The 12,500-nt window shown below is 31.6% G+C and overlaps 1 protein-coding gene and 1 long non-coding RNA gene across 2 annotated transcripts; one reads left to right on the plus strand and one right to left on the minus strand.

The window, feature by feature from the left end:
• The first annotated feature begins 299 nt into the window (after window positions 1–299).
• Window positions 300–6,393, plus strand: LOC115952877 (vacuolar cation/proton exchanger 3-like). The gene is made up of 12 exons (XM_031070207.1): window positions 300–633; window positions 2,064–2,131; window positions 2,276–2,304; window positions 3,560–3,756; window positions 4,046–4,258; window positions 4,656–4,784; window positions 4,926–5,042; window positions 5,138–5,191; window positions 5,296–5,412; window positions 5,762–5,852; window positions 5,951–6,024; window positions 6,121–6,393. The coding sequence occupies exons 1-11, from the start codon at window positions 361–363 to the stop codon at window positions 6,019–6,021; spliced, it is 1,359 nt and encodes a 452-aa protein (XP_030926067.1). The 5' UTR covers window positions 300–360; the 3' UTR covers window positions 6,022–6,024; window positions 6,121–6,393.
• A 1,852-nt stretch (window positions 6,394–8,245) lies between these two features.
• On the minus strand, window positions 8,246–12,216 carry LOC115952438. The gene is made up of 4 exons (XR_004083408.1): window positions 12,104–12,216; window positions 11,705–11,786; window positions 11,518–11,599; window positions 8,246–8,446 (listed from the first exon to the last, which is right to left on the minus strand). It is a non-coding gene; the product is annotated as an uncharacterized LOC115952438 (long non-coding RNA).
• Between the last annotated feature and the right edge of the window lie 284 nt (window positions 12,217–12,500).

The following is a 12,500-nucleotide window of genomic DNA, read 5'->3' on the forward strand; positions in this document are numbered from 1 at the left end:
AAAAAATAAATTTGCAATATTCTATTCCATTCTTTCCCTTTCAAACGTCTAAATGAATGAGAGATAAATGCTTAATTTCGTTCTATACTTCTATTCATTTTCATTTTTTTATTCTTATGTCTAATTCTAATCCATTCCATTCATTTCCCTTATATGGTATGAGAATCCGCTAGCTTACCATTAAAGACAATAAGAAACTTCGAGGAAGGTGCATCCCAAACCTTCTATGTAAAGCTTAGTCCTCACCTATTTATAACAGTAGCTGTCTCTCATAACACATATAGACATAGAACATAGAAGTGTACTTAGAAAATCGAAGTTTTGTTAGCTATAGTGCAATATTTCTGTCGTGTCACAGAAATGGCTTCAAACTCTCACCAAGAACCATGGCTTTTGGAAAATGGAAACGTCAAAACCTTGAGCAAGGAGATGAGGCACGGTCGTACCCACCATTACATGTCATCCTCATCTATTCGCAAAAAGTCCGACCTCAAACTTGTCTCAAAAGTTCCCATAACTTGCCTTAGACAATTGTTGGCAAATCTTCAAGAGGTTATTCTGGGAACTAAGCTTTCTGTGCTATTTCCAGCCATCCCACTAGCCATTGCAGCTGAGATTTATGGTTTTGGAAGAGTAAGTTCTTGTTATAATTCTTAACTTACTAGGGTTTTCTATGTAACAGTGAAAACTTACAGGAACTGAAGGAACTATAATATTTTATCAATCAAAGTGGGCATATTTCATTGACAATTATCGATTATATATCCCACCATCATTTTATGCCTACAAAACAAAATATATGTTCTTTCAATATTAATAATTGTAGGGATGACAAAAATTTCCCACCCACTCAATTAACGACAGAGGGAGGGGGGTGCTGAGGTCCTGATGCTTTCAATTTCATCCCCTCTCTCTTTATTTTATTAATAATAATAATTTTAATTATGTATATATAAAAGTAATCTGTTTTTTATATTTTTTTCCCCGACAAACAAATGCTTTTTCATTGAATTAGGAATGTAGGTTTTTTTTTTTTTTAAGAAGAAGGGATTTTTTTTTTTTTTTATTAGAAGAAAATATACTAAACTTTTTATCCCAAAACAAACAACAACAAAAAATCATTTATTTACTTTATGTCACTATTATATTACTTATTTTGTATTGTATATGTTAAGGCATATAAAAGCAACACCCATTATTTAATTTTGTCATAAATTGATTGATTGATTGATATATTTATAAGCTTGGCCTACCTTGAAAAACATTTCTTGCTTCGCCGTGGCCCACTTGACTAGTCTTACGACATGTGGGTTTCTTTCACCCAAAAGAGGTGACAAGGGGAGGGCGGGTTCTACTTGCCTTGCACTGAATGTCAATACTCTATATATTTAAATTATTTATTTATATAATTTAATTTTATGTGTGTATCATATCCATAATTTATCTATTTATAATATTTTATTACCATTTCACAAAATACTCCGTTTCTCTTTTTCTCTTATATCTCTATCTCATTAATGCTGAAGTTGCCTTATTAAGGATGAGAATATTTTCACTTGCCTTGTGTGAGTTTTCCCCTTCTCGAATAGGAGGTAATAGGGCAAGGATGAACATATCAAATCAATCTAATCCTAACCTATTCTGTTGCCCTCCCTAATTGGTAAGGAATGTGAATTTTAGCTTAATGGGTAAAATTTCTTATTCTCAGATAAGAGAGATTGATCTAGGTTTGAATTTAGCCTACATAGAAATGAAATCCATTAGTGTTTTGGTATGATATAATAAAGAGTAATTACTACATAACAACCACTATATAAGTTCAAATCCATCTATATTATAATAATAATGATGATGATGATGATTGGTATGAAATAATTCTAGTCTATTTTATACTTTGGTGATGGGGCTGAGTAATAAATATATATATATATATATATATACACACCTGCAATCAATTCTCTGCAAGAAAACTGAAAACAGCTCAACAGGCCCTGGAAACAATTACTTTCTTATTCATTTTCTACATTCTTACAATGGGTCCTTTCTGATTTTATTGCAAACAGCCATGGGTGTTCGCATTGAGCTTACTTGGCCTCACTCCACTTGCTGAACGTGTCAGCTTCCTGACAGAGTAAGGCAGAATATTCTTGTATATAGTTGTCTATTAATCTATTATTCATTGTTCATCATCTATAAATATATATATATATATACGTGCAATTTGGTATGTATCTGAGATCCATACTAATTTTCGTTTTCTCTATTTTGCAATCAGACAAATTGCTTACTACACCGGTCCTACAGGTATGAGCATGAAATATATTTCTTTTTAATATATACACACACACACACATGACAATAGGCTACAATAAAATGTTATATAATTATGGTTCCTCATGAATTTGTTTAAATGTAACCAAAACTTTTCCAGTTTTCCCAATCATGTTCGAGCAGTGTTCAAGCTTTAATTTGGTTCTTTTATAGAACAAAGTTTAAGGCAGAAATTAACTATTGGTGCAGCACATTCTGAGAGTCTGAAAACCATAAATACATTGAAAGAGATGGGGTTTTTTTTTTTTCATTAGGGTCAAAAAACCTAAATTACTGTTGGCTTGGTTTTGATGGTTTTCCAAAGACCAAACCGGATTCGATCATTTCGATGCTCATGGCTTCACGCACTAATCACTATTGTCCAAATATATAATGTGTTAAATTTTACTGGAAAAGTCTTTGTAACTCCTGGAAGCAAAACGTTGAAAATCTCATTTAACCTCGCTGCTATGCATGGTTGAGATATCACTATCCAGTCCGCGGACACTTCATCATGGTTCTGTCTTGTCCTTTGTACATGAGTAATAGCAAACTTTTCAGTGAAGATTCTAGCTATAAAGTGTCTGCATTAAATTATACTCGACAGATCAAACTTGGGTAGAGCTACAATTCCTAATTAGGTGTGGTATTTTAGGTTTTCAACTAATTTCAAGTATAAATCAAAATGGGATTATTATCTATATTTCATTGACCCTTATCAATTATACTAACCCCAATTAAATTTAAATTCGTGATTGCAATTTGCATTAATTACTAAATTGTATGATTGAATTTAATTGTTTTTATAAAAAAATTAAATTAAATTAATATAGACATATGATAAAATTTAATCAAAACCTGCTAAATTACAACATCTAAATAATTATGTCAAAGTTTTGTCTAATTTTAATAAGGTAAGACTTCTGTTTAGTACTTTAGTGAACTAGACATGATATGGGACCAATAAATGACCATTTTAAAACATGTGTTGTGCCTATGTCGTATCTAGTGCTTCTATACACTAGACACAAGCTAAATGTGTTATAAAAATGCTTTTTTTTTATCTAACAAATAATTAAAAATTAAGTTTACAATTACAACAAAACACTATCATTGAATCAAATGGCATATTCCCTCATTAATTAATAAAGGTATACTAAAGGGACACTTGCACATCAATATTCAATATTAAGAAGTTCACAATTCCAAACATTTAAGTTATTAACTAGTTTATCATGTGATTTTGCAGTGGGAGGGCTTCTAAATGCTACATGTGGGAATGCTACGGAGCTCATTATTGCAATATTTGCTCTAAGCAAACATAAAATAGCCCTAGTCAAGTACTCTCTCTTGGGCTCCATTCTTTCCAACCTTCTTCTGGTTCTAGGGACATCTCTCTTCTGTGGTGGCATTGCCAACCTTAGAAGGGAACAAAAATACGACAGAGTGAGTTATTAAAAAAAAAAAAAAACCTTTTCTAACATATATATGAGAAATTCTAAAATTATTGTCAATTCACTACCAATAAATATATGATTTTTCCCTCAAAAAAATTAAATAAATATATGATTAGCATCATTTTAACAATATAATAAATAAATATTGGTATTTTTTTGGTGATTGATGATGACATATAGTAAAAAGTGTAAAATTATTGACATAGCTCATGTATATGTCCTCCAAATGGGTCAAGTTGATGGTGAATTGATTTTTGCTTGACCGTATGGCATTACAGAGACAAGCTGATGTGAACTCACTCCTGTTGCTGCTAGCATTGTTGTGCCACTCGCTGCCTACTTTGTTTCGGCATTCTGGGGCCTTGCCTGAACTCACTGTGGTACCAACAATCCAGTTGTCGAGAGTCAATAGCATTGTCATGCTTCTTGCATACACTGCCTACCTAGTCTTCCAATTGTGGACACATCGCCAATTATTTGAAGCTCAGGAGGTAGATAGTAAAAACACACTTATCATTGTTTTTGTATCTAGCTATTTCAATTATTGATAACTTAATTTCTCTTAAATCAAAACATTATTACTTTGAAATTAGCTTACAAACATTTAAAAAAAACAACAACAACAGTGTAACTGTTAGAAGTAAAGAAAAAAACATTTAAGGTGCAAGCAGACTCCTTGCCCTGATGATTTATCATTTTGCAACTTGTATTACAAATTGATTTCTCTCTAGCAGGCTAATGATATGCCTTAATTATAAAATTTAAAAAGAAAAAAAATCAGTTTTAGTGTTATTTTTTATTTTGAGGGGCTAAAGAATTTTTTGGTCAATCATTCCCTAATACCAATATATGCTAACATAGCTAAATATCTATGGTGCAACCCATCAGGAATCAGAAGATGGTGCAGAGGATGAGGAAGAAGTGCCAGTGATAGGATTCTGGAGTGGATTTGTTTGGTTGGTCGGGATGACTATAGTCATAGCTCTGTTGTCTGAATATGTGGTGGCCACAATTGAGGTAAAAATTATAAAAATAAAAAATCCATTTTCATAGTGCATGTGTGGTTGAGAATTATCAAATGGAATGTACCTATTTCATGCATTGTACTTGAAGAGATTTATCTATCAAGGTATTCACAAAGATTTCAATTCCTTTCAGGATGCGTCAGATTCTTGGGGCTTGTCAGTCAGCTTCCTCAGCATAATCTTGCTACCAATTGTTGGAAATGCAGCAGAACATGCTGGGGCAGTCATATTTGCTTTCAAGAACAAGTTGGTGAATAATATAATGGCCTTTCTACCATTTTAGTTGTGGCACCAAGTTTGGAAATTATAAGATTCTAAGTGAGATTTTTTTGCACACAAATGCAGGATATATCTTTAGGTGTTGCCTTAGGGTCTGCGACTCAGATTGCAATGTTTGTGGTGAGAACTTAAAACCTACATTGCTGGAATGGCTGTCCTGATAAAGCTTTCTTTTTGAACTTAGTTAAATGGTGATGCTAAATTTATATCGTCTAAATACTCAGGTCCCATTATGCGTGGTTGTAGCTTGGATTATGGGAATTCACATGGATCTTGATTTCAACATCCTTGAGACCACCTCTCTTGCTTTATCAATAATTGCTACAGCCTTCACACTTCAGGTGAGAATATTCATGTCTCAAAAGCTTTCTCTAAGTGCATTTGGAGACAATAGTTTTGAACATGATAAACCATCGTTTGTCTCTAAATCATAAGTTAACAAAAAAGGTGTTTAAAAAAAGTTAATAGAAAGGGGCAAAGCTAATTGTTTAATTATTATTCTAACGCTATTTAGCCCTAGGCATGAGGAACCATCACTAGTTCTAGAAAGTTAAACTAATAGAAAAGGTTGAGTTTAATTTTTTAACTATTATTCTAATTCAATATCATCTGTCAAAAACAAAGAGACCCATCTCTATCAATATCATGTTTGTTCCATTGCTTTGAACTTTTTCACTGTTGATTTTATAGGATGGGACTTCTCACTACATGAAGGGATTGGTTCTCCTCTTGTGCTACATTGTTATTGCAGCATGCTTCTTTGTATCCAAAAAACCACTTCGTAAGTACTTACAACATTATTGTTTCTAGGATATATTATCTATGCTACGCTATGCATCTATGGTTAAGTCTAATTAATATCTAAATGTTTCTTTTTAGAAACTCTAGGCCAAGCAAACATCGTCAACTCGGGACTTCAAATGACTACAGAAGGATTCTTAAGCACTTAATAGGTCTGCTCAATTTCTTTAAGTACATGAATTTATTTACATGTCACATCCTTATACATATTTTTTTGTATCAAATTTAATAGAACAATTTTACTGCAGGCTTATGTGCCTTAAAGGGTCATTGCTCAGATAAGTATTCCTCCATTGAAACTTCAACAGGTGCAACAAATTTGTTAGTTCTTAAATTTTGATTGGACTTGCCAGCCGGAAAACCAACTATATAGGTTTTTCTTGTCGACGGAAGTTGTCATGCCTCTAAAGTTGAGAAGCTTGATGAAGACCAACTAAAACATACATGGTCTCGTATAGATCTCTCAGAATGTTTTTGTGTTTTGTTTGATATAAATGCCAAAAGAGTACTGGGGGCATATGGCAAGGGTTTGGGTTTGCTTTTCTCTTGTAGTGCAATAATAATAGATGAATGGAAATTGTTATTGTTGTTGTTTAATTTGGATTTGTAATTAAATTTTGTGTTTCAAATATTTATACCAACTAGTAGTTTTGGGTTTCTAGGCAATGAATACTTATATTTTAGTGTCATTTCAATTTCAACTCAATTCAATAAAACATATAGTGGTATCACTTCCTTTGAACCTCGCCTTAGCCAATTTCTTGCTCTCGTGCACACACGGCGCGCGCGCACACACACACACACATATATATATACATATATATATATATATATATATATATATATATAGAGGTTGGGATTTCTTTTATTGGAACATATGTTGTATTTTGATAAGTCAACAATTAGACTTGAGTTCTTTGGGGTAGTCGAGATTGGTACTTAGGTCAATATATTTTCTATTGGTTGATATTTTTGTGTTTCCCCATAAATAATAACATACTCCAATATAATGGGTGAGTGAAGTAGAAAAATATTGGAAATTGAGTATTCTTTAATGAAAATAATTAGGCTTTAAGACAAATAAAGGGAGATGAAGAAACAAGAGAGCTTGTTGTTAGCAAGGCTAAACAAATATGTTTAATAAGATTAAATAAATATACTCTTCAATTAATGCCCAAAATGGCATATTTAGTAGTAAATCCAAGACCACAAATAAGTTTAACAACATTAGACAAATATATCATTCAACAAATAAATAAAGTGAAATAAAAAGGAGCAACAAATTATCATATATATATAGTGGCGCACAGGTTGACAAAGGTGTGAAAAAAGCGAAGGACATTACTTTCCAATAGTTTCCAATATACATACAATTACTTTCTTTCTTGCATTTAGTAGGTCTGGAATTAAATCTTCTCATTTAACAACATACGCAAGATACCTTATTCTGGATTTAGATTCAATAAAATAGCTATGGCTATTGCACATTTGTACTATGTAATTATTGCTTGGTATGAGATGTAAAAGTAATTATGATAAAATAGTTAAAAAGATAATAAAAAGGTAAAATGTCAACAAAAATTCATCGTCTTAACTTTTACATCTCACAACCAAAGTGGCAATTGCATATTGCAATAGATCCAGACCCCTTTTTTCCTACCTGGTCACTTAATTCTTCCATTCTTTCATTTATTTCTTGTCTTCTCTCATTTATCACTCATTAAGGTGAATTTAAGAATTTTAAATTATTATCAATCTGCACCATGTACTACAAGAAATTTGGTCTTTAGCGACAGCATATAGTCGTCGCTAATGCTTTAAATATCGTCGTTAATTATATTGGTGACGAAAAATGTCGTCGCTAACTTTCGTTAAACGAAAATGGTAACAAAAATTTTTTTTCGTGACGATATTAATGTCGTCGCAAATACAATACTATTAACGACAACAAAGTCATCACTAATAGTGACAATTATCGTCATAAATAACTCGAGAACCCGAGACGAAATGTCGTCACTACTAGCTCATTAGTAGTGACGAATTTTTTTGTCATCACTAGTAGATTATTACTAACGATGACATTTTTGTTGTCGCTAACATGTCATTACTAGCGACGATGCTTGCTGTCGTCACAAATAATGATATATTAGTGACCACAAACATGTCATCACTAAAAATTGCATATTAGCGATGATATTGTTTGTCGTCACTAATGATATGATAAAATATTTTTACATTTTTTTGGATTTTTTTATAAAATTTACATTTTGAATTTTACATGGGTACCTGATGGAAAAAAATAAACCACAACCCCACACATCACAAGTTTTCAATCACAAATACACATATAAGCATAATAACTGCTCAATCAATAACTACTAATAAGGAAAAACAATACCCAAGTTCAATATCATATAACATAATTTAAGTTCCAATCTATTCTCTCAAATACTAATCAAATAATAACATATTCCTCATGAAGATATGTTGCCAAGCTAAAACTTGTTGCAATAAAATATATCTCCCCTCGACATCATCTATAAAACTATAACCCAAGGCATGCGACATTTTAACCTGAAACAAAGAGTATAAACCAATGTAAAGGTCACTAAAATAGATGACAAAAATACTTACTAAATAGTTTTATCATTCAAGTAAAATTTTAACATTTATATTTTTCTAAAATACCATAGATGTGGATATAAGTAAGTAAACTTCTTGCTTTATAGAGGCTTATAAGTTAATAAGTAGTGTATTATGTATTAATTATTATAAAAAAGTAGCTAGTGTAGCATGAAATGAAAACAGTGGGACAAAATAACAAAACTTCTATCATCACTCATTTTTAACAAGACTAACACAAAATCTATACCTTTACTTATTTTATTATCTCCATACATATATATAACTCAAGCATAATTATACAGCCATTAACATTTTCATCACTTGCACTTCACTAATTAAGTTGGAAAGCTTACACAAATATTTTGGGAGTTATAAATTCATGGATAGCTAAATCAAGATGAATTGATGAACACAGAAAGAGAATTGAAAATCTAGACGAAGCATAAATAAGTTTTTCTATGAAAAAAATTGTAAAATTGTCTTTTCCTTTTTTCTTTTTTTTTCTTTTTTTTTTTTTTTGTTGATAAATTGTCTTTTCCGAACCTACATTGTAAACAAGCTTATCATCAACATGACATGTTTTCATTCAATTTCAATTATCTATGTTGAATTCATTCACAATGAGAACTTAATTAAGTGTTATTTTTTTTAAGACAAAGGTAGAAATAAGCTATAGAGTACAAAATTCCTTAGAAGATAGAAGACAAAGAAATGAGGTGTTTGTGTTTCCATGGTTACCCTGACAAAACAACTTTGCAACTACATAAAGAAACTATATAGCTAAGGACCAGAAAATACAATCCAACTCCAAAAGTTAGGACTAACCATCACTGCAAATCAAATATTCAAATAATAATTTGATAAGTCAATCATTCAAAACGGTATTATAATATCACCCATTTTCAACCCTACCCCATGAGCCCTGTTTCAACTTCTTGAGTTTGGATGAGACATGATGTGGATACTTATTTTCTGAAGTGCACGAAGTATCATGTTTAGTACATGGTAAGACATACATGAAAGACAATTGGAAATTTTTAAGAATTCATACAAAGAGGGAAAATAATATTTTTCTCCATATGTGACATTTATTACTCAATACTCAAATAAGTAATAACAACACATAAGAAGAAAACATGTAGCTGTGATGATCTAAATTCTAGAATGTAGCCTAGCTAGCAAGGTAATGATATTATAAAATAAAAAAAAATTAAAAAAAATTGTGTTTTTCATCTAAAAATAAAACAAACATATTTGTAAGAACATAAAATAGTTTTTATTTTATAACTTAGTTATTTCTTGTCAATTAAAAAATAAAAATAAAAATAAAAAACTAATTTTTTCTTCTACTCCCCCTAAAACAGAAAGACAATAACCTATCTAGGAGAAACTTTCATTTTACTAGTAACAAAAAGAAAATAGTAATATTAAAAGTCCCAGGATCCAAAAAAATCAATCTAACAAAAAAAAAAAGGTATGTGACTGTGGGGACCGGCCCAAAATAATAGGCTGGCTGGGCCCTAGGCCCGTCCGAGGAGATATCGTGGCCCAAGCAATCCTTATTTAGGCTCACTGGGGCAAAGAGAACATGTCCGAGGAGTAATTTCTCCTCGGATACTGCAAAATCCGGATCAAGGTGCATCCAAGGCACTATAGTCTATCTTCCAAATACGTAAAAAGGAAGAAAACCCGAAATATCTCAGCAAAGGCTGCCACCACCACATTAAATGCATTACAACTACTCTCTTGGCCGCATTAATGAAGAGAAGACCCCTGAACAGTGCTACCTTAGCTACCGCAACTCACAAAGAATTGATAGAGGTGTCTGATGGGACAGATGATCAACAAGTGTAAAGCCCAGATGATTGAAAAGGGCCTATATAATATGTAAAAGTCCCCCAAGAGAGGGGACGGAGAAAAAGGAGGAGGGAATACGGTAGACAGGTCTTACTGTATTGATCTGTGTCCATTAATCAAGTTTTTAGCCTTATCATTTGTGCGGGACCTCTCTTCACGGTGCCATTTTCGTTCTTGTTTCTATATTTCCTTAACCCATGCAACAAACCGTTTAAACTAACTGAAACCAAGTTCTTTAGCCCATACTCTACAAAGAAACTCATTGTGTGAGACTTTTTGGGCCAAGACTTGACCGACAAGGATTGGGCTACTAAAATTGTGCCCCTACAGTGACCATATTCTCAGTAAATAAAAATAAAATAAAATAAAAAAAGCATCCATATAAAGTCTAGTGCTACTGCTATACGAAACAAAAGTACTTTCTTAGAGGGTTTGACAACAATATCCTTACAAACTAAGATTAAATAATCATTTAAAAAATAAGCTAAACTAAGATTAAATTAATTAATTAAACAAGTAAGGCCACCATCGCCGAATCTTAATGCCAATGGCGGAGTTAGGAATTTATTTTTGAAGGAGCAAACAAAAAATAATTATATATATATATATATATATCAATTATATTCCTATTATGTATAATAGTTTCAAATGGTAATGTAAATGTAATTCAATATATAAGTTAAATATTTTATAATTCAATGTGTGCTAAAAATATGTATTTATTAAATTAAACAATAAAGAGAAGACAAATTTGAGAAAAAGAATGAGTCAATAGTTTTTAATTTGCCTATAGACCTAAATTTTCAAAATAAATTAGACAAACAGTCACTCAAATTTCAATAAGAATCTAATAAGAAACAACCAATTTGCACTACAAAAAGGAAAATGCTAGAATCACATAAAATGGTACAATTTTGTGTCACAATTTGCCACATGGTGAGTTATAATTGGTGAAGGTGTGTCTCCACATAACCCACAAATACTTTTTCACTAGTCACAACTCGTCACGTAGCAAATTATGGTACAAAATTGTGCAATATTTGATGACCCTAACACAACTCTTACAAAAATCTAAATATAGTACTAGTAATAGTATATTTTAATAACAAATAAATATATGAGAAGAAAAGTCAAATCAGTAAAAATATGAGAAGAAAATGTACCTAGAAACTCTACACCAATACACTTGCTTTGCTTTTAACCATACACGCGGAGCATTGGGGCCTTGGAGGTAACCTAACACAACTGATACAAAATCTAAATATAGTACTAGTAATAGTATATTTTAATAACAAATAAATATATAAGAAGAAAAGTCAAATCAGTAAAAAGATGAGAAGAAAATATTACCTGGAAAATCTACACCAGTAGACTTGCTTTGCTTTTGACCATACAAGTGTGGAGCATTGAAGCCTTGGAGGTAATACTGTATCTATTTGGACGGTTGGATCAAAACTTTAAATGTTACACAGAAAATAGCTTTGTAAATAATGCAAGTAAAGAAGTAAAGGAAAGAAAACACAGGAACTAATGGTGTTTGCAACTGCTTAATGCAATGACTTGTTGTTATTGTTCTTGAACTTGAGAAGGAAACAAAAAATGTGCTTCTCAAGCGAAAAATTGTGGGATCAAAGGTGTCAGGTACAGCTCCAGCCTTTTTTAGATGTTTTTTGTTTTTACTTTCTCATTTTAACTTTATGAAAGAACAAACAAAATATGAATCAGAGAGCAATTGAGAGAAAAAAATACCTGGCCAGTGGTAGAGGAGAGACGATCAGTGGCAAACTTGCAGTGGGCTAGCAATGGGTTCGAACTCTGTATAGTGTATAGGTTCAACCATTCAGCAAGAGATAGAGTGTGTTAGTGATAGGTACTAGACTGAGAAAAAAATGGGATCATGGGATTTCAATTCAATTTGTAGACCACCACAATTACAATATTGGAGCGGGAAACTCTCCCTCCAATATTGAAAAAGAGACTCTTTTTCAAAAAAAATGAAAAGGGATTTCTTTTTTTTTCTTTTATTTTAATGACCAATTTTTATATAAAAAATCTATTAAAAAAAAAAAGGTGCTACGTCCACAATATTTTTTACAATATTTTTAAAACAAATCATAGATGATTAGTTGTTATTGGTTCAAATTTG

This window comes from Quercus lobata, chromosome 7, assembly GCF_001633185.2.
Source record: "Quercus lobata isolate SW786 chromosome 7, ValleyOak3.0 Primary Assembly, whole genome shotgun sequence".
Classification (NCBI taxonomy): Eukaryota; Viridiplantae; Streptophyta; class Magnoliopsida; order Fagales; family Fagaceae; genus Quercus; species Quercus lobata.

Coding starts and splice junctions, on each gene's coding strand:
- LOC115952877 (XM_031070207.1), top strand. CDS start 361: ATGGCTTCAAACTCTCACCAAGAACCATGGCTTTTGGAAAATGGAAAC. Junction 4,259..4,655: donor AATTATTTGAAGCTCAGGAG/GTAGATAGTAAA, acceptor GCAACCCATCAG/GAATCAGAAGATGGTGCAGA. Junction 4,785..4,925: donor ATGTGGTGGCCACAATTGAG/GTAAAAATTATA, acceptor AATTCCTTTCAG/GATGCGTCAGATTCTTGGGG.